Source organism: Lathamus discolor (assembly GCF_037157495.1).
Source record: "Lathamus discolor isolate bLatDis1 chromosome W unlocalized genomic scaffold, bLatDis1.hap1 SUPER_W_unloc_1, whole genome shotgun sequence".
In the NCBI taxonomy this organism is placed as follows: domain Eukaryota; kingdom Metazoa; phylum Chordata; class Aves; order Psittaciformes; family Psittacidae; genus Lathamus; species Lathamus discolor.
In genome coordinates, this window is record NW_027069096.1 from 904,647 (window position 1) to 931,244 (window position 26,598).

General features: G+C 42.7%; 1 protein-coding gene across 10 annotated transcripts in view; it reads left to right on the forward strand.

The window, feature by feature from the left end:
* Window positions 1-26,598, forward strand: part of LOC136006178 (ubiquitin-associated protein 2-like) — a 165,418-nt gene that overhangs the window by 36,269 nt on the left and 102,551 nt on the right. For all 10 annotated transcript variants that reach the window (XR_010608999.1, XM_065664207.1, XM_065664209.1 and 7 more), the window contains exons 7-10: window positions 1,389-1,443; window positions 1,916-2,019; window positions 9,096-9,148; window positions 13,230-13,297. Coding sequence is in view for 9 of the 10 variants with exons in the window: in XM_065664207.1 (XP_065520279.1) it covers window positions 1,389-1,443; window positions 1,916-2,019; window positions 9,096-9,148; window positions 13,230-13,297 (280 nt within the window). In the remaining variant the exon portion in view is untranslated. The remainder of the gene's footprint in view (window positions 1-1,388; window positions 1,444-1,915; window positions 2,020-9,095; window positions 9,149-13,229; window positions 13,298-26,598) is intronic.

Below are 26,598 nucleotides of genomic sequence, written 5' to 3' on the forward strand. Positions count from 1 at the left end.
CACCTGGGCAAGGGTCTTCTCGGTCTGTGGGTGTATTTTTTAGTATTATAATGCGAGTATAATGAGGATAGTTCATCTAAAGGACACCCTAATCTTAGTTTGTTGCCAAGTTGGCTGGCTAGATATCTACCTTGCCAGGTTGTCAAATAACTCATCCTGTATACAGTAGACCCTAGGTGCTCTGGTTTTGGTCTAGAGAATAAGGACTAAGGCTAACATGTTACAGAGAACAGGGACATAAAGCAACACAGCGGCAGATTTCAAGTAACAGAGCAACCCATGCTAACATAAAGGCTAAATTCTTAAATTAAGCTGTTCCTATAGCTACCTGTTTCACAAACAAACATAATATAGAAAGATTCAATAAAACTTAAGATAATCTGCAACAATTCTATGAATTACCACATAATTTTGTCATTAAAATAAGCATCACTTTGCTCTCATTCTGCAGCTCCTTGTAATACAAAATAGTATTCATAGTCTTCCTCAGATAAATCAACAAACTGGAGAAACCTCAGATATTGAGGTCCTAAAGAGGAGGAGAATTAAAAAAACCCACAAAAATACAAATAAACAAACCCCCCACCCCAAACCAAAAAACTATATAGAAAGATGCTGCATATAAGAAATAGTTTCTAACAGTTTGTGCAGACGTGTGTAAATAAGTTTTCATGCCTTGTTGGTGCTATACAATGTGGGAAAATAATGCCATTCAGTGTATCAAGAAGCTTGTAAACAGGCCGGTAGCTTAAAATTGGAGGCAACAAATACTTGTTGAAATAGAAATTAATGTTCTTGCATGTGATAACAAGGTGGTTTGAGTAATTTGAATTGGGTAATTTTCATGTCAGTAACTAATTAAGGGGGAAGCAGAAGAAATGTGTAGTCACAGGTTAGCAAAAGCACAGGAGGGTAGGGGTAAGTAGGTAGGCTGAGTCAGAAGGAAGCAAATGGAATATTTAAACTTTATAGATAAAAAGTCATGGGGAATTTCTTGATAGATGGGAGTACACAGGGAGTCTGAGATTCTAGAGCATCTTAGCAAGAGTGAGTAATTATAGACTAAGATTTGAACCATGTCTAATGATTTTGCAATAGCCATTTCATGTGGGATGTGTCTTTAGGTAAGCCCTTTTGGCATTTGGAGCTACTTCACTAGATACAGAAAAGACAGCAAAGAATTTTCAAGTCCTGCTGGAAGATGTACTCTTAGATGAACTGTGGCTTACTTGCGTGTATTAGGGAAAAAATCTTCTGTGAGGAAATTTGGGAAGTAAATGATATTTAAGTTTTCTTTTTCAACCGTGGTATTTTCTAATGTGACAGACTAGTGATTGGCAGCTCTTCTGCCGTTGCTGTTACTTGTTAAATGGTGTTTTCTCTCCTAGTGGTTGGACGTGGCAGAGGGAGAGGAGCAGGGAGGTTTTCAGCCCAAGGCATGGGGTAAGAAACATGCAGAGCACAGATTTTGGCAATGATCAAACTCAGTGGCAATATTAATTAATGATATTAATATTGCCTCTGTATGTATTAATATTGCTATGTGTTTGATATCCCAATATGGATGCAAAAAAACATAGATTTGTTAGATTATTAATGGATTATTTTTGTTTTGTAATTATACACACCTATATAAACCTAATGTAAGTTTACCCAATGTCAGTATCTCATGCTTGGAGAACCTATTTGTACCTATCAGTAGCAGCCACATAGTGCCTTGGAGGCTGAAAGTTCTGTCTCTTTTTTTCCCTTTTTTATCTATGTCTACTCATAGAGGAAAAAAAATCCTTTGAAGCAAAAACTATGTGGAAATTGAGATGTTAAGTTTAATACAACTTCAGCTAAAAATGATGACACTTGTGTTCAATGAATGACCCGTGTGTTCTCTTCCATTTCTTAACTTTAAAAACTCTAGGACATTTAACCCTGCAGACTATACGGAGTCTTCTGCCACTGATGGCTTTGGGACAAAATCAGATATTTGGGAGACTGGTCAGAATGATGCAGATGATGGAACTGGTAAGATGCTTCAAGAAGTGGAAGGATTGAAATGAAGAACTGTAGCAAATTGCAGTTAAAATAACCATTCTATTAGTGTTCAGTTAATTTCTGAAAATGTAAATACATCTCAGGTGACACAAATATTAGTTCACTTTTATAGCTTATTTGCTACTGATATGCAGAGTACATGCTGTAGCCTGAGTGATTCTGGTTAGAATGAAGGGAAGGCAGTTTGCCTCTTTTGTTTGTTTGGTTTTGTTTGTTTGTTTGGTTGGTTTTAATACTAACAATCCCTGGAGAGACAAAGGGATTTGAAGAGTTATTGGAAGAACCTTGATTGTGAAGAGATGTTTAGATATCTGAAGTACTGCTTAAGAGCTTACCTAATGTAGTTAAGGAGTGTAAGTTCTCAGTGACACTGGGATAGCTTTGGCAGCCCCACCTGTACCACACAGGAATGTAAGGTTGTGAGGTTGTGATGGAGGAGAGTTCCAAGATCTGACACCTTTGAAAAGAATTATTAACTAAAGCACGAGTAGGCACTTGAATGGAAGCCAAAAGAATAGTCTGTCTGTCTGAAGATAGAGGCAGCTGTGGTTTTTTTTTTTTTTTTTTGTATGAAGTTTCAAGTGTGAAGTATGCACTCCCAGCTAAGGGCAAGACACAGACATAGTTTGGAAAGGAACCACTTAGCAATCATCTCATGGTGATTCAGAAATTAAGAATGTGACCTGCTTGTCTGTGATTGGGAAAACAGGATACCTCGTTGCTTCCCATACTTTGTGACAAGAGATGAAGACAAAGGAAACCCAGTGTCAGGATGGAGAAATTAATGTATGTTATTGTCCACACTTGGGAACCTTTGAGTGATAGGAGACTTTTTTTTTTTTTTTTACCCCAGCAAAGGGGAAAGGGGAACTTTTCTGATCTCTTCATTGCTGAAGCCTACTCAAATGATTTGTCATCAACCTCTGTGTCAAGGGTGGAAGGAAATGATACTGGAGGGCAGTGTGTGCTTTGAACCCTGCTGTGAGCCTCTTGAAATACAGCTTCATTTCATACAAGCTATTCTGCACTTAACCAGAGAAAACAATAACAGGCTCAGAGTTTAGGAAGGATTATTAGGCAGCTGTTTTGTCACTCTGAGTGCTTTCTAGTCCAGTGTGGGAGAGTGGCACTGAGTATATTAATGGCTATTGAAAGGGAGCTCTTTTGCCAAATTATGGCATCTTTCCAAGGAATTACTTTTGAAATTACTTGGTGCTATAGTGCAAACAGAAATGCACCTTTAACTTTCACTCATGCTAGTTTACCAAATAAGCTTATTAGGTAATGGGTTATAGAAGGACACCTAATGGCTTGAAAATTCCCCAAGGAATACTGATACTGTTGTTTGCTATATGGTAGCAGCAGGCAGGGTATGTTGTCACAAGTAGTGCAGAAGCAATAAGGTTAAGTAATTAAAGACAACGTACAAGAAAGGCATGGGGAGACTAAACCAGAGGTAGAAAATTCATTTGTTTAATGAATGCAACTGTAAGGCTGTGGCTTACAAATAACTGACCTGTGCTCTACTTCCCAAGTGAGCTCGAATGTTCGTGACCCTCCCTGCTAACTCTAGGTAGCTTTCATGTGCTTCCCCTATGGCAACCTCTCTTCCTTCTTGTAGGCATCTTCTCAGTCTTCAGTAATGGAAGACTCCTCAGTCTTTGGTAATGGAAGAATTCTGCCTAGGAATAAGAGTAGTTTGGTGCTGGTAGATTCCTATAAGAGTACAAATGTGTCTACATAAGGGGTTTGCTGCTGACCGAACAGATTGGTGGAAATTCAAATTTACAAGTTGACATGTGGAATTTCTTTTTGGATGTCAAGTGTGTTTTTGCTGTTAGGTTTTGTACATGTCACTGGGAACTGCACTGAACTTCAATAATGCAACTTAAGGTGTGTATGGAAAGTTGGGGAGCATAATATGGAGAAGAAGGTGTGAGAAGGCATTTGTGAATTTTCCCTGGCCCTGTCAGATGATGGTTCATAGGGGTATAAATGAGTGGGTGTCAGTGTAGGGAGTTCCTGCAAAATCATTTGGTTGGTGGAAATTTAAACTAGTTAAGTGTGAATGTTCTTTTTGGGTGCTAAGTGCCTTTTTGCTGATAATCTTAATTTACTTTCAGTGCAAATGGAAAAGACAACATAACTAACAAAACAAAAATATGTCTATATATATGACTATAGGAAGAGTGTTTTATTTGTTTCTTCTTTAGACAAGCTGTAGGAATGTCAGAATAAGTCTCTGAGCCAAAAAGATCTCTTTTTAAAGAGTAGGCTTTAAAATGGAATAATTTAATTTTGTCCAAGTGGGAAGCACTTTCAACCTTGTGATGGAAAGCATCTTGAGGTCTATTAGAGGAGGCTGCAATTGGGGTAGTAGTTTTAAAGCAGAAGCGAGAGTGCTAGGAAGATGGAAGCACGGATAATGGAGTGGCAGACAAGGTGTGGGGCTGGAAGCGGGTTGTACAAAGATGAGCTGGTGGTTTGGCTTGTTAATCACAAATATTAGTTTTCAATTGTGGTGTTTTTTTGGTCGGGTTTTTTGTTTGGTGGTTTGTTTTGTTTATTTATTTATTAATTTATTTCTTTATTTTATTATTTACAATGCTGTTACCTTAGTTACAAATCAACAGTCCCAGTAATAAATAAGTTACTAATGTGGAGTTACTAAAGATGTGAATGTATATATGTATGGAAATCCATAAAACCTGCAGTGGGCTAGTGAGGATGTCAGTGTCCTGCGTTTACCAGGTAAGAGTATACACTGAGGAAGTACAGGATGGAAATCCCTCTTTTTATTCCTCATTACCCAGTCCTGTTTCTTCTTTCATCTTAGAAAAAAAAATTAAAAAATTAGCTCATGCTAGCTACTTGAAAATTAGTCTTTGATCTGCAGTTACATTAAAAAAGGAGATAACTGGGCAACTACCCAGAGAAACAAAACCAGTTTTGCATGTAAAAAAGTTTTCTGATATAAAAATATTTGCAAAAGTAAACTTTGTGAATTTTTGAGTATTCACTAAGTATTTCCTCTTTAATCCAGTGCTGGGAAAGGATTGACATCAACATTTTAAAACAAATATGCTATTTTTTTCAAAATGTAGTTGCCCCCATATGCGCTCTGAAAGTGTTCCAGAACTTGTCCTGAATTGTTGCAGGCACCAGAGGAATTGTAGTAGCCTGAATGAAAGGTGTTTCTAGGTGCACCATCATGCAATCCTATAGAAAAGCTAGCTGGTTCTGTGGAAGTAAAATTTAGCAATGTTGGTTGAAATAAAAAAAGAGAGTAAAGGGCACATCTTTAATGGTTCATAACATTTAAGTTTAATTGTATTCCAAATAATTCAGCATCAGATTTTCTGCATCCTAATTTTTCTAGAAATGAGCACAAATGAAAGGCAAAGAGAAGGGACAGGTAGGAGTAACAAAACGACCAAAAAGGTCATCCAAAAGGGAATAAACTTAAACACCATTTTTGATATTTTCTTACAGTCATGCTGAGAGTTCAGTCTCTTACCTTTTTTATAATGTACAAGTCAGTGGGATCTTATGGTCCTTTCCAACCTTAACTATTCTCTGATTCTCTGATTCTGTGATCCTGCACATCAAATCACAGTAGGAAGAAAAGGACATACATTTGGGATAGACCAAAATAAAATTATTTTGGGGCTAGTATCTATGACTGATTATTTTTTAAAAAGGGGAACCCTTCCAAAAAAACCCCAAAAAATACCACCCCCAGAAAAACCAAACCAAAACAAAACAAACCCCAACAACAAAAATGAACAACCAAACAAAAAAAAAAACAACAAAAAACCCACCAAAAACCAAACAAAAAACCTAAACACAAAAAAACCCAACAAACACAAAAGAAGACCAACCCTTCTTCCCCCCCCCCCCCAAAAAAAAAGAAAAGCCACCCAAAAAGCCCACCAGAAAACCACCAAACAAATAGTGTGACAGGGAGTGAGGAATTGGAGGAAAATGGCTGTGAAGACTTACCAAAACCATATAGTATATTGCTTTATAACTTTCTAAAAACAAATTTGTTATGAAGGGAAATATGAAAGAGTCAAAGCCATCAATGTTTAAATTGCTATGACAAGGATCCTTGAAAACACAAAGCATAATTTCAGTGGAAAACAGAAAACTCTTAAATTGTGATGCTTTGCAAGGCTTGGGGGTAAAGGTTGGGCAGAGAATATATGGGAGTTACAGTAATTCCAAGGTGGATTTTGGAATAAAAGGAAAGTATACACTTGTGGCAAGGTCAGACTTAGAATTCAATCAGTAGGAGGAAGGAGTTAGTAAATGGGATTTAATGCAGAGAAGAGCAGTGAAATAACTGAGGCTGTAATGATTGAGTTGGGAAGGTAGAGTGTTAATAAGCCACAGTATAACGTACTTGGCTTAGGTAAGCTAATAAAAGGCTGAAGGGTTGTATTTAAAAAGTAAACTCACAGAAACCATGGTCATAAGTAGGAGCAACAGGCAAACATTTAAATTGAATGTCAGGAAAATGTCCCAAATATTATTCTAAATAGGTTCGATTTCCCAAATGTGACGGGGGATGTTCAAGAGTTGGGCTTGATTTGTCTGAGCTCTTTTTGTGTTTGTTTTAGCAGACTGAGCTCTGTTGTTAGAGTTCTGGCACCAGCATAAGGTTTCTCTTCTGCAGAGTCAGGCCTTTCTCTGACTGATGGGAGATAAATATAAGCAGGGCAAATACCAGAATGTATTTGTTAAATAAAAAATACCATAGGAAGAGCTCCTGTGCTGGTTAGGGGAAGGGAACGAAAATCAACTGTTTCTCTAAAAACTTCTGTTCGTTGGGCTTTACCTCCTTACCAAAATTTCTGTGGAAATGTGTGTATTAGTCTGTAAATTTGAGGCATTGTAGTAATTTTTCTGTGCTCAAATATGATTATTAGTTATTTTTCAGCATGTAGAAACCTCCTGGTTAAGGGCTGTTTGGTAAAATGTGAGCATGAGATGTTTCTAGCAACTCTATATTGCTCTACAGAGCTAACACAGAGTGGATGCTTGTGAGTCCTTGCTCAGGACCTGCCAAATAATTTTGGACTGCAAGGTATAAAACTCACCTCTTTTCCCTACCATGTGTATATCTTCGTGGAAGGTTTGTTTGCCTCACTGGATTAGTGCTATTAGACCCTCCTCTGCCCAAACCAGTGCATTCATAGAATCATAGAATAGTTAGGGTTAGAAAGGACCTTAAGATCATCTAGTTCCAACACCCCTGCCATAAGCAGGGACACCTCACACTATACCATGTCACTCAAGGCTCCATCCAACCTGGCCTTCAATGCTGCCAGGGATGGAACATTCACCACTTTTTCAGGCAACCTACGCCAGTGCCTCACCACCCTCACAGTAAAGAACTTCTTCCTTATATCTAACCTGAAATTCCCCTGTTTAAGTTTGATCCCATTCCCCCTTGTCCTATCACTATAGTCCCTAATGAAGAGTCCCTCCCCAGCATCCTTGTAGGGCCCCCTTCAGACACTGGAAGGCTGCTATGAGGTCTCCATGCACCCTTCTCTTCTGCAGGCAGGATCGCCTCCTTCGACCTGCTGGTCACATTTCTTTTAATGCAGCCCAGGATACGTTTGGCTTTCTGGGCTGCGAGCACAAACTGCCAGCAAATGTTCAGTTTCTCGTCAACCAACACCCCCAAGTCCTTCTCCACAGGGCTACTCTGAATCTCTTTTCCACCCAACCTGTAGCTGTGCCTGGGATTGCCTCCACCCAGGTGTAGGACCTTGCACTTGGCTTGGTTGAACTTCATGAGGTTGGCATTGGCCCACCTCATGGTGGCATGGATTTAATTCTAACTGGGCCTTTGCTTTCCTGACCTGGTCCCTAGCTTCCTGGACAATATCCCTGTATTCTTCCCTGGCTGCCTGTCCTTGCTTCCACCTTTTAAAAGCTTCTTTTTCCCCTCTTAAGTTTCCTCAGCAGCTCTTTATCCATCCATGGAGGTCTCCTGGCCCTCCTGCCGGATTTCTTTCTAGTTGGGATGCAGCACTCCTGAGCTTGTAACACTGTGGAAAAGAATGCTTGAGTTTAGTGATGGCGTTAATACAAGATGGGTTTGATGCTGTCTTCAGGGGGCTTGTTTCTGGCTGAATGTGTCTCAGAGGTTTCCTGGTTAAGTAAAAGAATGATTAAAGCAGTAGTTCTTCTGCCTTTGTACTTTGTAAATGAAAGCTCTGGTTGTTGCTGGGATAACTTTCCCTATGCTGATGCTGGTGGACAATGCCTTCAGTCCATTTATTGCTCTTGCATGTCTGTGCCTCCTGTTTCCTATGGCAGGGATCAGGTTTTTGCATCTGTAGGGTTGTTTCCTGTAGTTTTCCTGTTGCTGCACACTGTGGTCTGTGTACTGTGCTCCAGTGTTTGCCAAATAAATTCTACCACAAGTTACAGGAAGAAGTGTTTTGCAGCTACACTGGAAGCTTATTGACTCTTCTGCTGCCATTATTTGAATTATACATGTTTTAAAATAAAACTGCTCTATTAGGGGAAGGGATTGGGGTTGTTCTGCTCTGAGGAGAGAGTTAACAGGTTGGAAAGGAGCCTCCAGCTTAGGTCTTGAATTTGAATATGTTGAAAGTAGGTTTATGGATGTCAGAGCAGGTGTTGTGGTTGAATTTGTACATGAAACTGGGAGGTCACATGGGAGGATTGAGTAACCTCTGACTTTGATTGGGAACATAAGAGGAAGCTCTTTCAGTGTTTGGAATTAATCACTGGTTGCAGACATATGTTCATGTGAATTACATCTGGTACCATAGTGGCTAAGAAATTCCTGAAATCAGAAACTAAGGGGGAGGGGGGGAGGAACCTCCCAAGATTTCAAATCTGCAGACCAATTTTCTAGAGCTTCCCATATTTCCAACCACCATGTCCTTGCTTTGTCTTCCACTAATAATGAAAACAGGATCACTTATAAAGCAGAACAGTTGAAATATGACATTGCACTTTTAGCATGTAACTGTTTTCTTTCCTTACCGAAATTACAATAGGAGCATGGAAAAACTCAAGGGAAGAATGGACAGCAGAAGACTGGAATGAAGATGTAAGTATACCTTGTTGGATAGGCCAATTGATTATTTACCCTTTTTGGAGTTTCTGTATTGTCTTCAAGAACTAAATGTTTGAAGTAATACTTTGCTTTATGCATGCGATGAGATTTCTTATTGTGTTATTTGCTGTAATTCTTGTTTAAAATATATATATTTAGATAAGCTTATTTTTAAAATAAAATTTAATCAAGAAATATAAATTTATTTTGCTGGGTAGACAATACATAAGGTTTATCCCAAATTAAGTATTTGTGAATTATAGTTTTCCATTGCTCAGTGCTGCTGGGTGTTAACCGCATAGTTTCCCCTACTATTGTGTAGGGATTTAAAGCCATATTATCACAAGACTTTTATGTAATTAAAGTGCTGAAGTTTACTATCAACTTTAGACTCCTCATTTGATGCCTTTTGTTTGAAATCTGCATAATTGTTCCACTTAGTCCACTTCATGTAAATATTAAAAAAAGTATCTAGTAGTATGCTGATGTTAGCACTTAATTGCTTCATTCCTGTTGTTTCATCATGATGTGTTGTCTAAAGTACAACAATTTTGGTTCTCATTTTTTATCAAGGAAGAGATGTCTTCATGTCTGCAAAATATTTGGCATTTGTGATTACATGTGAAAATAGCATTTGTGATTTTAAGTTTTCAGTTATTGTATTAAAGCTTAAGCAGTTGAGAAAACAAACTAGGTAGCAAGATATATGGAAAGGAAAACTTAGCTTTTGAGAAGTTTTTAATCTTTTTAGGAACATCCATTATTTCAAGTTTATTTTCAGTAGAGTAAGAGATTGTCTTGTAAGTCATCTCTTTTGCCCCCTCCTGTAGGGTGGCATGTCAGTCTTATCCCTAGAAATGCGTGAATGTGTCATATAACAGATATGAAAACTCTGTGCTTACCTAATGAGAGAGATGTCTTTTGAGAAAAAAGAAACTCTAAAATTCCAAGGTTTTCTGTGTCAGTTACTGCCATCAAAAGCTGGCATCTGTGTTTTTTTTTAAACCTGTCCTCTATTTCTGCAGTATATGCTAGAGGTCAATGAAGGGATAATGAAAATTTATATCCATGTTCTCACCCCGTTTAATGCTGGTAGAACACAGCATTCATAGTATGGGAAGGGTGTTGAGCAATGCTAACTGGGGATAGAAATTTAGAATTTTTTAAAAATTAATTATTAACCTTAGGAATTTGCACATGAATCTTGAAAGAACAGCAGATGAAATCTCTAGCCTGTTGTTATTTTTTATTAATTTTAGAAAGGGTTTTCCTCTTAAATTTGTGATCATATTCTCCTGGCTAAAGAAAATAAAGTTTAACTACAGAAACTATCAGAAGGGGAGAAATAGAATGCATACACATTGCTGGAAAGTGGATGAAGGCAAACATTTTCTGCACAATATTGATAGTCTTATTTTTTATTTGAAACAACAGCAACACTTTAGAAAAAAAGAAAAATCTTATTTTAGTAGGTGTGCTTGCTTTACCAGGAAGCAGCATGAGAACGTGATTTAATTTCTTTAACTTGAGTACTTCATATCAAAATGGTAATAAAGTTTTGTTATTTATGATTTGTTGATGTTCAGTTTTCATGAGGATGCTGGAGTATATTTTCCTGTTGTCCTTCCTTGCCTATCAAATAGCCACAGGAGCTGGTGGCTAGTTCTTAAATATATTGTCTGTTTGGTGATTGGAGAATGATTTTTATCATAGAAACAGGAGCTGAAAAGCACAGGTATTTCACTGCAGATGGAGGAAATGCCCTTGTGAGTCTGGTGTTTGCAAATGGTTCACCACTGTTCATTCAGGTCTGGAAAAAATGCTAGGGCCTCAGTGAAAGATTTGCGAGTGTAGTGTATGGTGAGCATTAATAACATTGTTAGGAGCCGATAATACTATTTCCAAAGAATACTAAATACATCTGTGTAATAAAACTTTTAAGCTGCTGCTGTGTGAAGTATGTTTCGACAAATGCCATAATCCCAGCAGACATCTGCATTAGGTGCTTGATAGGAGCTTGTGGCAGTGAGTTTGCCACAGGGCATAGTGTAAACTTCAGTGTAGTCGAGCTGGTACATGGAGATGTGTTTTGCATGCTGGCTCACTTGAAGAGAACATTTCCTGTCTGATACATCAAGCATGCTTTTGCACTGTCACAAACATCCTTAGGCTCCTTGATTTGCTTAGCTTTCAGGATTCAGCAGTGTTTTGGCCACAGTTAGTCTTACCCTGTTATGTGAGTGTAAGGAACTGTTGACATTACAAAGAATTTAATATTTAACCAAGGGATTGCAGACAGTAGGCTGCTACTCATGCCATTAGCTGAATTCCTTGTGCCATATAATGCAGGAGTCTCATAGCACTACAAAAAGTACGGTACACATTGTTACAAAATAACATGTACAGTGGGGAAAGGGATAAACAAGAGAAACAGGCTTTTTAATTGCAAACATGCCTGAGCTGAATCTTCTTTCTTCATTTTGGTCAGTACATAGAGTTGTGGGCTGGCAGCATTATGTGCAGGACAGTTGTGTTCCAGAAAGATGGGATTAAAATGCACTGTATTGGCAGCAGGAAAAGTAAATGGAAGGAGGAACTGTGGCGGTATTCATTTTTTCATGACAGTATGTGGCACATAAGTGGGTGCTAGGAGAGTACATGGAACACTTGAACTTTGCCTCTGAGTACTAAGTGATTTGCTCCTAGTCTGCTCTTCTGCATCCTGCTTAAATCAACAGTGTTTCACAGGAGAATCCCGATCAGATGACCATGTTCAGGGATATATGTGCTTTAAGTTGAGCTGCCCATGGGTTGGCAGATGAAATTGGCTTATGTCCTTGATGTTCTTTAAACTGGGCTGCCAGCAATGTGATTAAAAATGCATAATTTCCTGGAAGAGTTGTATTCAAATGTCACATTCTGAAAGGATTCTTTGTGAGTGTTTGAATAGGTCAGTTATACTTTAGTCTAAATACAAAGCTACACCAAAGTAGTTAAGGGTGATTTTTGAGCAAATTTGATTTAAAATATAGCCATTATACATGCATATCTTTATCTGGTTAAACCTAACCTGTACTGGCTTAAGATCTATTGTGGCTTGCAAGTATTTTTGTTAATAGAAATTAATTAGCCTTATGAAGTTGTAGCTGTTTAACTGCTTTTTTTTTTTTTTTTAAAAAAAAAGCTGTTAAAAAAACCCCAAAGCAAACAATTGCCTTCCAACCCCCCCCAAAAAAAAAACAACAACCAAACAACAAACGGAAAACAAACAGCACCCCTACAAACCAAAGTCACCTCCTTTTCCCCAGAAAGCCCCAACCAACCAGCTCCCCCTCCCCAGGTATCTGTGCAATTATCTGTCTTTATTGCAACAGCATGGTGAGAGCAGTTCAATTTTCTGCTGTGGACGGTCTGACTGATTATACCAGTATAAGCAATTACCCAGGACAATAGGTCACCCTTTTTATTACTGTTTCTGAACTCACACTTGCAGAGCAGTCAGATTACAATGTTATTGCCACTCCTAGCAGAAATGCTAAGGAACCACGAACGCTGGTTCACTGTACATAACTGAGAGCAAACCTACCTCCGCTGGTGATGTCAGCTGAAATGTAAAACACAGGGACACATGAAATGAGTGAGCGAGAATAGTACAGTGTATTAGATTTCTGCAACAAGATTTATCACAGCTGTTCTATGAAGTCCTAAATTATGTCTGTACAAGGTATCTTCACACTGATGATATACTGGCTGTCATGTTAATTGCTTTCTACTGGTGTATTTTTCAGTTAAACTATTGCCCAAACTGATGTAGTTACATTGGTATACCATTGTGCGTTCAGTAGATCAAATTTCCAAACACTTTAAATTGGTTCTTGATTCTGTGGAGAAGTCTTTGCTGAAGTTTGACTATGTGTTTTTTTCTTTAAGCAGAGCTGAAGCATAACTAGTTGTAAAGGTAGCTTGGCTTTACTTTTATCTGAAAGTACATGACCAATATGGAATTTTTGCAGATATCACAGTACTGAAGTGTGAGCATGTATACGATTAAAATGTTTTTCTTCCCCCCTTTCAGCTTTCTGAAACAAAAGTCTTCACTGCTTCCTTTGTTCCAGCTGAGAATCATGTGACTCCTGGGAAAAGGTAAGTTCTTCTTCCATGGTTTCTCTATGCCTTAAAAAACTTCTGCTTGCGATATTAGCTTGCACATATAAAATGTTGACTAAAGCAGAGGGCAGCCTTGGTCAGAGATTAGTAAGCTAATTTGAAAATTCAAGGAATAGTTAGGGTTGGAAAGGACCTTAAGATCATCTGGTTCCAACCCCCCTGCAGGGACACTACCCAATAACCATGTCACCCAACACTCCATCCAACCTGGCCTTCAATGCTGCCAGGGATGGAGCATTCACAACTTTCTTGGGCAACCTCTTTGTCCTGGGTTTAGCAGTAGCAGTCAGTTTTTCTGGTGCAAGCTCTGTGTTTTGACTTTCGGCCTGGGAACAGAGCTGATAACACCAATGTTTTTAGTTGTTGCTAAGTAATGTTTACCCTGACTAAGGACTTTGTGAGTCTCATGCTCTGCCAGGGAGGAGAGGAAGCTGGGAGGAAGCAGAGACAGGACACCTGACCCAAACTAGCCAAAGGGGTATTCCATACCACAGCACGTCATGCCCAGGGAAGTAACTGGGAGTTAGCTGGAAGGGCGTGGGCTCTCTTTGGGGGGGTCGAACTTGTTCAGCGGTGGTATCGTATTCTCTTCTCTTGTTATTTTCTCTTATCATTATTATCATTGGTGGTAGCAGTAGTGTGATTTGTGTTATACCTTAGTTACTGGGCTGTTCTTATGTCAACCCGTGGGAGTTACATTCTGTCGATTCTCCTCCCCATCCCTCCGGGAGTGGGGGGGGGGGGCGAAGGAAAGAAAGAGGGAGAAAAGGGGGGGAGAGTGAGTGAACAAGCTTGGGGCATGAGGGGTTGAGATAACGACAGATCTGACCGGAGTGTGTCTAGTCGTATTTGTGATAAGCATTCATTGTTTTACATTAATAGTCACTCGTCACAATGCTGATGTATTGGCTCTCAAAGTTGTTCCTCTTGATCTCACAGTTTCAGTATATCGTACCTTACTTAGAGCCGGTATTTGCTGCGTTAGTGTTTTTCAAGTGTGGGGCTTGGGCTAAGGGTCTTGTCTCATTGTACTTTATGGTAATGACTTGTAATACAATAGAATCATTGATCATGAAACTGATCTGGCTTATGTTCCCAGTGTGGTCTCCCAGTGTAGACATTCTTTTACCCTCCCAGTCACCACGACACTCTTCCAGTGCCTCACCACCCTCACAGTAAAGAACTTCTTCCTTATATCCAATCTAAACTTCTCCTGTTTTAATTTTGAACCCATTCCCCCTTGTCCTATCACTATAGTCCCTAATGAAGAGTCCCTCCCCAGCATCCTTGTAGGGCCCCCTTCAGACACTGGAAGGCTGCTATGAGGTCTCCATGCACCCTTCTCTTCTGCAGGCAGGATCGCCTCCTTCGACCTGCTGGTCACATTTCTTTTAATGCAGCCCAGGATATGTTTGGCTTTCTGGGCTGCAAGCACACACTGCCAGCTAATGTTAAGTTTCTCATCAACCAACACCCCCAAGTCCTTCTCCACAGGGCTACTCTGAATCTCTTTTCCACCCAACCTGTAGCTGTGCCTGGGATTGCCCCCACCCAGGTGTAGGACCTTGCACTTGGCTTGGTAGAACTTCATGAGGTTGGCATTGGCCCGCCTCACAAGCATGTCGAGGTCCCTCTGGATGGCATCCCTTCCCCTCCAGCGTATGAAGCGAACCACACAGCTTGGTGTTGACAAACTTGCTGAGGGTGCACTCAATCCCACCGTTAATGTTGTCAACAAAGATGTCGAACAAGATTGGTCCCAACACCAACCCCTGAGGGACACCAGTTGTTACTGGTCTCCAACTGGACATTGAGCCTTTGACCGCAGCTCTTTGTGAGCAGCCATCCAATAAATTTGTTATCCACCAAGTGGTCCATTCATCAAATTGATGTTTCAATTGTTTAGAGACAAGGATGTCATGCGGGACAGTGTCAATCACTTTGCACAAGTCCAGATATATGATGTCAACTGCTTTGCTCCTATTCAACAGTTCCATAGCCCCATCATAGAAGGCCGCCAAATTGGTCAGGCAGGAGTTGCCCTTAGTGAAGCCATGTTGACTGTCACCAACCACCTTTTTGTTTTTCATGTGCCTTAGCATGCTTTCCAGGAGAATGTGCTCCAAGATTTTACCAGGCACAGAGGTGAGACTGACTGGTCTGTAGTTCCCTGGGTCTTCTATTTTCCCATTCTTGAAAACGGGGCTTATATTTCCCTTTTTCCAGTTGTTGAGAACTTCACCTGACTGCCATGATTTTTCAAATATCATGGACAGTTGCTTAGTGACTTCATTTGCCAGCTCTATTCAGGACCCGCGGATGGATTCCATCAGGTCCCATGTACTTGTGCAAATTCAGGTTCTTAAGATGATCTCGAACCTTATCCTCTCCTACAGTGGGCCTAAGGTCTTCATTCTCCCAGTCCCTGCATCTGCCTTCCAAAACTTGGGTGGTGTGGTCAGAGCATTTGCCAGTGAATGCTAGGCAAAGAAGTCATTGAGAATGTCAGCCTTCTCCAAACCCAGGGTAACCAGTTCTCCCGTTTCCTTCTGGAGATGGCCCACATTGTCCCTACTCTGTCTTTTGTTTGCTACGTACCTATAGAAGCCCTTCCTGTTAGCTTTCACATCTCTTGCCAGGTTTAATTGTAACTGAGCCTTTGCTTTCCTGACCTGGTCCCTAGCTTCCTGGCCAGTATCTCTGTATTCTTCCCTGACTGCCTGTCCTCACTTCCACCTTTTAAAAGCTTCTTTTTCCCCTTTAAGTTTCCTCAGCAGCTCCTTATCCATCCATGGAGGTCTCCTGGCCCTCCTGCCTCATCTCCTTCTAGTTGGGATAGAACACTCCTGAGCTTGTAGCAGGTGGTCCTTGAATATCAACCAGCAGTCTTGGGACTCTCCCTCTAGGGCTTTATCCTATGGAACCTTACTAAGCAAGTTCCTTAAGAGGCCGAATTCTGCTTTCTTGAGGTCCAGGGCACTGAGCTTGCTGCATGCCTTTCTCACTGCCCTGAGGATCTTGAAGTTGAACATCTCATAATCACTACAGCCAAGGCTGCCTTAGAGCATCACATTTCCAACAAGCCCTTCCCTGTTGGTGAGCACGGGGTCAAGCATGGCACCTCTCCTTGTTGGCTCCTCTATTACTTGTAGGAGGAAGTTGTCTTCCACACAATCAAGGAACCCCTGGATTGCTTGTGTCAGGCCGTACAGTCCCTCCTACAAATAGCAGTATGGTTGAAGTCCCTCATGAGGACAAGGGCCTGTGAGCGTGAGGCTGCTCCTATCTGTCTATAGAGCGCTTCATTCACAGAGTCGTTTTGATCAAGCAATCTGTAACAGATCCCCAAAGTAATGTCTTCCATCGCTGTTCTCCCTTTGTCCCTGACCCAAAAGCTCTCTATTGACTCATCATCTGTCCCCAGACAGAGTTCCATACTTTACAGTCTATCACTGACATAAATAGCTATTTTCCCTCCCCCTCTGCCTGGCCTGTCTTTTCTAAAGAGTTGATAACCTTCCATTCCAACACTCCAGTCATAGCAGCCCTCCCACCATGTTTCTGTGATGCCTATGATATCATATCCCTGTAGATGTGCACACATCTCTAATTCCTCTTGTTTATTCCCCATACTATGGGCTTTTATATAGAGGTATCTGAGCTGAGTTCCAAATGAATATGACTTATTGTCTGGAGTGGCTGATATATCTCTGCATTGCTCCAAGCATTTATTATAGTTTCTGGCAAGTGACTGGGAGTGTTGGGATGGATCGATGCCCCTCTCCCCCAACACATCTAGTTTAAAGCTGCCTTGACCAGCCTGGCAAGTCTCCTACCAAAGCAGCTCTTCCCCTTCTTTGTCAGATCAGCTTTACCAGGCTCCAATAGACCTGGTCTCCCAAATAGAGTCCCATGCTCTAAGTAACCAAACCCCTTTACTATGGCACCACCTGTTTAACTATTTATCAACTTGCCAAATCCACCTGGCCTTTTCAAGGTCTTCCCCTTTAACCTGGAGGATTGATGAAAAAACTATCTGAGCTCCAGAGCCCCTAACCACCTTTCCCAGGGCTCTGTAGTCCTTCTTAATGTTCTCCAGGCTACTGCTGTCTATATGGCTAGCACCTACCTGGACCACAAGAAGTGGGTAATATTCAGCAGGGCTTACTAGACCAGGCAGACTCTCTGCAACATAGAATAATAGAATAGTTAGGGTTGGAAAGGACCTCAAGATCATCTAGTTCCAACCCCCCTGCCATGGGCAGGGACACCTCCCACTAAACCATGTCACCCAAGGCTCTGTCCAACCTGGTCTTGAACTCCACCAGGGATGGAGCATTCACAACTTCTCTGGGCAACCCATTCCAGTGCCTCACCACCCTTACAGTAAAGAATTTCTTCCTTATATCCAATCTAAACTTCCCCTGTTTACATTTGAACCCGTTACCCCTTGTTCTATCACTCCAGTCCTTAATGAACAGTCCATCCCCAGCATCCCTATACCCCCCCTTCAGATACTGGAAGGCTGCTATGAGGTCTCCACACAGCCTTCTCTTCTCCAGGCTGAACAGCCCTAACTTTCTCAGCCTGTCTTCATATGGGAGGTGCTCCAGCCCCCTTATCATCCTCGTGGCCCTCCTCTGGACTTGTTCCAGCAGTTCCATGTCCTTTTTATGTTGAGGACACCAGAACTGTACACAGTACTCCAAGTGAAGTCTCACAAGAGCAGAGTAGAGGGGCAGGATCCTAGCCCCTGGTAGCCAACACACTTCCATTGAGAGTGGGTCAGGCTGACAGATGGGAGCCTCTGTGCCTTTCAAAGCAGAGTCGCCTACTACTATGACCCGCTGCTTTTTCCTGGAGGCTATAGTAGTGATCCTCTTGACAGGTGCATCAGCAGAATCAGACTGCTTTGGGATGAAAAGGACCTTAAAGCTCATCTAATTCCAACCCCCCGCCATAGGCAGGGACACCTTCCACTAGACTAGGTTGTTCAAAGCCCCATTCAAGCTGACCTTGTACACTTCCAGGGATGGAGCATCCACAATTTTTCTGCGCAAGCCGTTCCAGTGTCTCACCACCCTCATAGAAAATAATTTGTTTGTAACATCTAACAGAAATCTCCTCTCTGACAGTTTAAAGTCATTCTCCATTGTCCAGTCACTACATGCCCTTTTAAGAAGTTCCTCTCCAGCTTTCTTGTTGGTCCCCTTAGGTACTGGAAGGCTTCTCTGAGATCTCCCTGGAGCCTTCTCCAGGCTGAACAACCCCAGCTCTCTCCACCTGTCTTCATAGGAGAGGTGCTCCAGCCCTCTGAGCATCTTTGTGGCCCTCCTCTGGACTCACTTGAGCAGCTGAGAAGACCCTGTTTTTTGAACAAAAATCGGTTACAGGCAGGAAGAAAAGTAGTTGGGAAGAAAAGTTTGCTGCTGTTGGAAAGGAATCACTGGCTTTGCTGTCCAGAAAATTGAAAGCCTGACCCTGTAGATACAGAAAATATTCAGAATGTAGTGCTTTCACAAATATGCTAACAGAAAATTTTGCGTTGGCAAGAAGTTACATTTCCTGTTAAGCATCAGAATTGCTTGCCTTAACTGATGATCTAGAGTTCAGATAGAGAACCAAAACTATGGCAGTTACTGCCTTTGCTTGCTTTTGTCTTCATGAAATGCCTGGCTGATGATGATGTGAAATCAGTTGCTTGTATTAGCCTTAGGTTCCAGGAGAGCAGGCTATATGTGATAAAGACTTCTCTAGTTGGATAGCATGAGATGTGAAAAATAGATTGCCTAATGGTCCCAAACATCTAGATATAGCTGTACTCCAGACTGCATCAAAAATTTTCTTATAACATGGATATGATGTGGAGAAGGCACGGATTCAGTTGGTCTTCAGTTTATATTCCATTACTTTTCTTTCCTTAAAGGTGATATGCTCATATGTTCATCATTGTGATGCAAATATTCTTCCTTGTGTCCTGGTTTCAGCTCTAACAGTTATTTTTTTCCTTCCCAGTAGCTGGTACAGTGCTGTGTTTCAGCTTTAGTCTGAGAACAGTGCTGATAACACACCTATGTTTTAGTTGTTGCTAAGTAGCGCTTGCCCTGAACAAGGAAGGACTCTTCAGTCTCTCATGCTCTGCCAGTGAGGAGGGGCACAAGAAGCCAGGAGGAAGCAGAGACAGGACACATGACCCAAACTAGCCAAAGGTGTATTCCATACCACAGCACATCAAGCCCAGTATATAAACTGGGGGAGTTACCCAGAAAGGACTGATCGCTGCTTGGGTCAGGCTGGGTGTAGATCAGTGCTTGGTGAGCAATTGTATTAGGCATCACTGCTGTTTATTGGTTGGTTGGTTGGTTGGTTGTTTTGGTGGTTTTTTTTTTCCTTTTCTCTTTTAGTTTTATATTCTCTCCCTTTGTTATTTCCCTTATTATCATTATTATTAGTAGTAGTAGTATTATGTTATACTTCATTTATTAAACTGTTCTTATCTCAACCTGTGGGGTTTACATCCCACCGTGGGAGGGGGGGGTGAAGGTGGGGGGTGAGCAAGTGACTGCATGGTGTTGAGTTATCTGCTGGGTTTAAAGCACAACAGTCCTTTTTGGTGCCTAGCGTGGAGCATGAAGGGTTGATATAACGACAGGTCTGTGTCATGGCTTAAGCCCAGCTGGTAACTCAGAACCACGCAGCCGCTCTCTCACTCCCCCCTTCTTCCTTCCCCCACTTCCGGAGGGATGGGGAGGAGAATCAAATGTAAATCCCACGGGTCGAGATAAGAACAGTCCAATAACTAAGGTACCATACAAAACCACTACTACTACCGCCAATAATAATAATAAGGGAAATAACAAGGGGAGAGAATATAAAACTAAAAAGGGAAAAGAAAAAGAAAATAACTAACACAAGTGTTGCACAGTACAGTTACTCACCACCTGCCAACCGATACCCAGCCCAACCTGGGCAGTGACCTGGGCCTTCTGGGTAACTCCCCCCAGTTTATATACTGGGCATGACATGCTGTGGTATGGAATACCACTTTGGTTAGTTTGGGTCAGGTGTCCTGTCTGCTTCCTCCTGGCTTCTTGTGCCCCTCCTCACTGGCAGAACATGAGAGACTGAAAAGTCCTTGATCGGAGTAAACATTAATTAGCAACAACTAAAACATTGATGTGTTTTCAGCATTGTTCTCAGACTAAAGTCAAAAACACAGCACTGCACCAGCTACGAAGAAGGAGAAAAATAACTGCTACAGCTGAACCCTGGACAATCTGACAAAACAAATTTGTGATAAGCATTCATTATATTGGATTAATAGTCACTTGTCAAAATGTTGATTCATTTGCTCTCAGAGTTGTTGTGCTTGGTCTCTGAGTTGCATTATGTCACACCTTACTTGGAGTCTGTCTTCCCTGCAGTGATGTTTATCATCCATGGGGCCTGCGCTAAGGTTCTTCTTTGTTGTACTTTTTAATAATGGCTTGTGATAGACTTGCTGGTCATGAAACTGATCTGTGTTCTCAGGAGCCATCTAATGGGAGATACTAATAATTAAGCCTCTTTTTTTAACTCCTCAGAGGACAAACCTGTGGAGGAGACATCCTCCCACACCTTCCCATCTACCACCAGGCTGTTTACAGTAGGATCTGAGAATTTTAAAAGATTTTGAATATCCTTTAAGTACCCTTGAAAACAACCTGCTCCTTTTGCTGGGAACCAGCATGTTGTTGAATATGGTTCAGGTCTTGTTTAAGGTTAAACAGCTGTCAAAGAATGCCACCAAGAGATCTTCCCTGAGGCTGGACAGTCATGAGTGGCAGGGTGTGTGGGATAGTATGGGCAACTACCTAGGCCAGCGGGCCTTTCCAGTGCTTTGGAACTTCACTCATGGACAAGTGCGGAAACAAGGAAAACTAATAAAATACTTTGGAAAAGCATGCTGTCATTCTGGTAATAACAGAGAGGTACAAATAACTGCAATGTGCTGGGCCCTGGCCTACACCTGCAGAGCCCTGCTCAGCACTATCCAGTACCCTCAAGGGGAAAAGAAGGTCTCTGGATCTGATGGCTAAGCAACAGACACTATGGCTCCTCCATCCCCGACAAGGAGCAATGCGGCCACTGCAACCCCAGCAACAGGCACTACAGCCACTGCAACCCCAGCAGCAGGCAATGCAGCTGAACCAAAGGACCCATCCGTGCTGCAATCAGTTGCCCATATATGCAAGAGGAGATGGAAACAAAAAGTAACTCATGAAGAAAGATGAAGAAGGGTCAATACCAGAACTGGGGGGGGGGGGGGCAACACCAGAAATAGAGGAACCATTACAAGAAACAGACAAGAGGCAGAGCAAGAGATAACTACTCAATCCCTGTCCTTGACTGAGCTGTGCAAAAAGATTTCAGTCATCTTCCAAATGAGCACATCATCACCTGGATACTCCAATGCTGAGACAATGGGGACAACAGTCTGGAATTAGAGGGTAGTGAAGCCAGTCAGCTGGGATCACTTGCTAGGGAAGGGGGAATTGACAAAGGGATTGCGAAAGAGAAATGAATCCTCAGCCTCTGGAGCTCTTGGCAGCTGTGAAGGAAAGGTATCCCTACAGGGACAATGTTATGTGTTGCCCAGGCAAGGGGACCACTATAGAGAAAGACCTCCAGTACCAGAGGGAATTAGCTGTTCTAGAGATGATCTACCATAAGTTGCATGCCAGGGATACACCTGTAGATCCAGGTGAAGTCGAATGTATATAACCCATGTGGTGGAAATTTACAGAGTGTGCTGTGATCTAATGCCAACTCACTGACATTGAGCTGGAGAGATGCAGCAGCACCAACAGTGAATGAAGTGAGTCATCAGCTCCAGGAGTTTGAAGACAGTCTCTCCCCCTCCATTATTTTCAGCTGTGGAAAAACTCCTGTCCCAGGAGTTCAAGCAATTGAGAGACTATATAACCAGCTCCCCGCATGTATAGACACACATCTCCACTATTAACAGTAATCTCACTGTTGCTTGAGAGGGAAGATATAGGAAGTACATGCCATGGGGCACCCTATGGTTTTACCTGTGGGATAATGGAGAAGACATGAGAAAGCAGGATGGAAAACCTACCTCAGTTCTGGAGGAATGAGTACATGAATTGCAAGTAAAAACAACTGTGAAGGAGAATCCTCCCAGGAAAGTTGATTCTCCAGTCTCTTGTGGGCAGCTTCCCAGATGGAGCAGAAGAGCTGATTTTACTCCAATTCCTATGATAAGGAATTCTAAACCCTTTGTACAAGAAGTAAGTGAAGAATCTTATGATTGCTGTTAGAGGGGTTCTGCCTCCAGTCAGGTGGAGGAGTGGGACAATAGGGTTTATTGGACTTTGTTGATCAGATAGCCTGGCACATCAGTCCCACAGGAATATTAAGCTCTAGTAGACACCAGTGCACAGTGTATACTAATGCCATCAAGCTATCAAGGGGTAGAACCCATTTGTATTTCTGGAGTGACAGGAGGATCCTAAGAGTTGACTGTACTGGAGGCTGAAATCAGCCTGACTGGGAAGGAGCAGCAAAAGCACCTCATTGTGACTGGTCTGGAGGTTCCATGCATCCTCGGCATAGACTATCTCAGGAGAGGGTACTTCAAGGACCTAAAAGGGCACTGATAGGCTTTTGGTATAGCTGCCTTGGAGACGGAGGAAATTAAGCAGCTGTCCACCTTGGCTTGTCTCTCAGAGGACCTTTCTGTTGTGGGGTTGCTGAAGGTTGAAGAACAAGTGCCAGTTGCGACCACAACAGTGCACCGGTGGCAATATGGCACCAACCGAGACTCAGTGATTCCCATCCATAGGCTGATCTATAGACTGGAGAGCCAAGGAGTGATCAGCAGGACCCTCTCACCCTTTAAGAGCTCCATAAGGCCAGTGCGAAAGTCTAACGGAGAGTGGAGACTAATAGTAGACTATCATGGTCTGCACAAAGTCACACCACCACCATTGGAGTTAAAGTCAGCTAAGTGGGATGCCACAACTGATATTGCCAATGCATTTTCTCAATTCCTTTGGCAGCAGAGTGCAGGCCACAGTTCGCTTTTACTTGGAGGAGCATCCAGTACACTTGGAACCAACTGCCCCAGGGGTGGAAACACAGCCCTACCATCTGCCATGGAGTGATCCAGACTGCACTGGAACAGGGGCAAGCTCCAGAACACCTGCAATGCATTGATGACATTATCGGGTGGGGCAATACAGTGGAAGAAGTTTTTGAGAAAGGGATGAAAATAATCCAAATCCTTCTGAAGGCTGGTTTTGCCATAAAACGGAGTAAGGTTAAGGGACCTTCACAGAAGATAGAATTTTTGGGAATCAAATGACAAGATGGACGTTGCCAAGTTCCTCCAGATGTGATCAACAAAGTAACAGCAATATCTCCACCAACTAATAAGGAAACACAAGCTTTCTTAGGTGTTGTGGGGTTTTGGAGAATGCACATTCCAAATTAGAGTCTGATTGTAAACCCTCTTTGTCACGTGACCTGGAAGAACTATTTCATTATATGGCCCTGAGCAACAACAAGCCTTTGAACAAATTAAATTGGAGAGAGTTCATTCAGTAGCCCTTGGACTAGTCAGAATTGGGCAAGGTGTGAAAAACGTGCTTAATACCACAGCCGGGGAGAATGGTCCTACCTGGAACCTCTGGCAGAAAGTTCCAGGGGAGACTTGAGGTCAGCCCCTCAGCTTTTGGAGTCAGGGATACAGAGGATCTGAGGTCAGCTCTACTTCATAAACTGCCAGCATCTCTTTTTCAGCTGAAGAGGTTCAAGCTGCTTCTGAAGTGATTGGTACTGAAGCACAGCTCCTGCTGGCACCCTGGTTGCCTGTGCTGGGTAGGATGTTCAAAAGCAGGATCTCCTCTGCACATAGAATCATAGAATGGTTTTGGTTGGAAACGATCTTAAGATCACAGAATCACAGAATCCCAAGGGTTGGAAGGGACCTCAAAAGATCATCTAGTCCAACCCCCCCGCAAGAGCAGGGTAACCTACAGTACATCACACAGGAACTTGTCCAGGCGGGCCTTGAATATCTCCAGTGTAGAAGACTCCACAACCCCCTGGGCAACCTGTTCCAGTGCTCTGTCACTCTTACAGTAAAGACGTTCTTCCTGATGTTAACGTGGAACTTCCTATGCTCCAGTTTACACCCATTGCCCCTTGTCCTATCACTGGATATCACTGAAAAAAGCCTAGCTCCATCATCCTGACACCCACCCTTTACATATTTGTAAAGACTGATGAGGTCACCCCTCAGTCTCCTCTTCTCCAAGCTAAAGAGACCCAGCTCCCTCAGCCTCTCCTCATAAGGGAGATGTTCCACTCCCTTAATCATCTTTGTGGCTCTGCGCTGGACTCCTTCCAGCAATTCCCTGTCCTTCTTGAACAGAGGGGCCCAGAACTGGACGCAATATTCCAGATGTGGCCTCACCAAGGCTGAGTAGAGGGGGAGGAGAACCTCTCTTGACCTACTAACCACTCCCTTTCTAATGCACCCTAAGATGCCATTTGCCTTCTTGGCCGCAAGAGCTCATTGCTGGCTCATGGTCATCCTCCTATCCACCAGGACCCCCAGGTACCTTTCCCCTTCACTACTTTCCAGCAGGTCAACCCCCAACCTGTACTGGTACATGGGGTTGTTCTTCCCCAGACGCAAGACTCTACACTTGCCCTTGTTGAATTTCATCAAGTTTCTCCCCGCCCAACTCTCCAGCCTGTCCAGGTCTCGCTGAATGGCAGCACAGCCTTCTGGTGTGTCAGCCACTCCTCCCAGTTTTGTGTCATCAGCGAACTTGCTGAGGGTGCACTCAGTTCCCTCATCCAGGTCATTGATGAAAATATTAAACAGCACCGGTCCCAGCACCGACCCCTGAGGAACTCCACTAGTCACAGACCTCCAGCTAGATTCTGCGCCACTGACCACAACTCTCTGCCTTCTTCCTTTCAACCAGTTCTCGATCCACCTCACTACTTGATCGTCAAGCCCACACTTCCTTAGCTTATCTATGAGGATGCTGTGGGAGACAGTATCAAATGCCTTACTGAAATCAAGAAAAACTACATCTACCGCTCTACCATCATCCCTCCACCTAGTCACTTCCTCATAGAAGGCTATAAGGTTGGTCATACATGACTTCCCCCTCATAAAACCATGTTGGCTGTTCTTAATGACCCCCTCATCCTTGATATGCCTAGTGATGGAGTCAAGAATAAGTTGTTCCATCATCTTTCCAGGGATGGAGGTAAGGCTGACCGGTCTATAATTACCCGGGTCCTCCTTCTTGCCCTTCTTATAGACGGGTGTGACCTTTGCCATCCGCCAATCCTCAGGCACCTCGCCCGTTTCCCACGACTTACCAAAGATGATGGAAAGTGGCCTAGCAATGACCTCCGCCAGCTCCCTCAGCACCCGTGGGTGCATTCCATCCGGACCCATCGATTTACAGATGTCCAGTTTGCATAGCTGATCCCTAACCCAATCCTCATCTACCAAAGCAAACTCCTCCTTTGTCCTGACTCCTTCTGGGGCTATAGAAATCCGGGGCCCTCGGGGAGAGTCTGCAGGAGTAAAGACAGAGGCAAAGAAGGCATTCAGCACCTCTGCCTTCTTTATATCCTCTGTCTCCAGGGCACCCACTTCGTTCAGCAGTGGGCCTATATTGCCTCTTGTGTTAGTTTTATTTGCTATGTATTTGAAGAAGCCCTTTCTATTGTCTTTAACCCGACTAGCAAGATTGAGTTCCAAGGAGGCCTTAGCTGTCCTAATTGCCTCCCTACATCCTCTAACAACTGTCCTATATTCCTCCCAAGCGGCCAGCCCCTCCTTCCATAATCCATAGATTCTCCTTTTCCACTTGAGTTTGCCCAGCAGCTCCTTGTTTAACCACGCCGGTCTCCTAGATCCCTTACTTGACTTCCTACTCATTGGGACGCTCCGATCCTGAGCTTGGAAGAAGCGGTCCTTGAATGCTAACCAACTATCTTGAGCCCCTTTACCGCCTAGTACCCTTTCCCATGAGACTTCCCTTAGCAGTTGACTGAAGAGGCCAAAGTTGGCCCTTCAGAAATCCAGAACTGTGGCTTTGCTAGGTATTCTATTCCTCCCACACAGGATCCTAAACTCCACCATCTCATGGTCACTGCAGCCAAGGCTGCCATTGACCGTCACCACTTCGACCAAACCCTCCTTGTTGGCGAGTACTAAATCTAGCAGCGCTGCTCTCCTA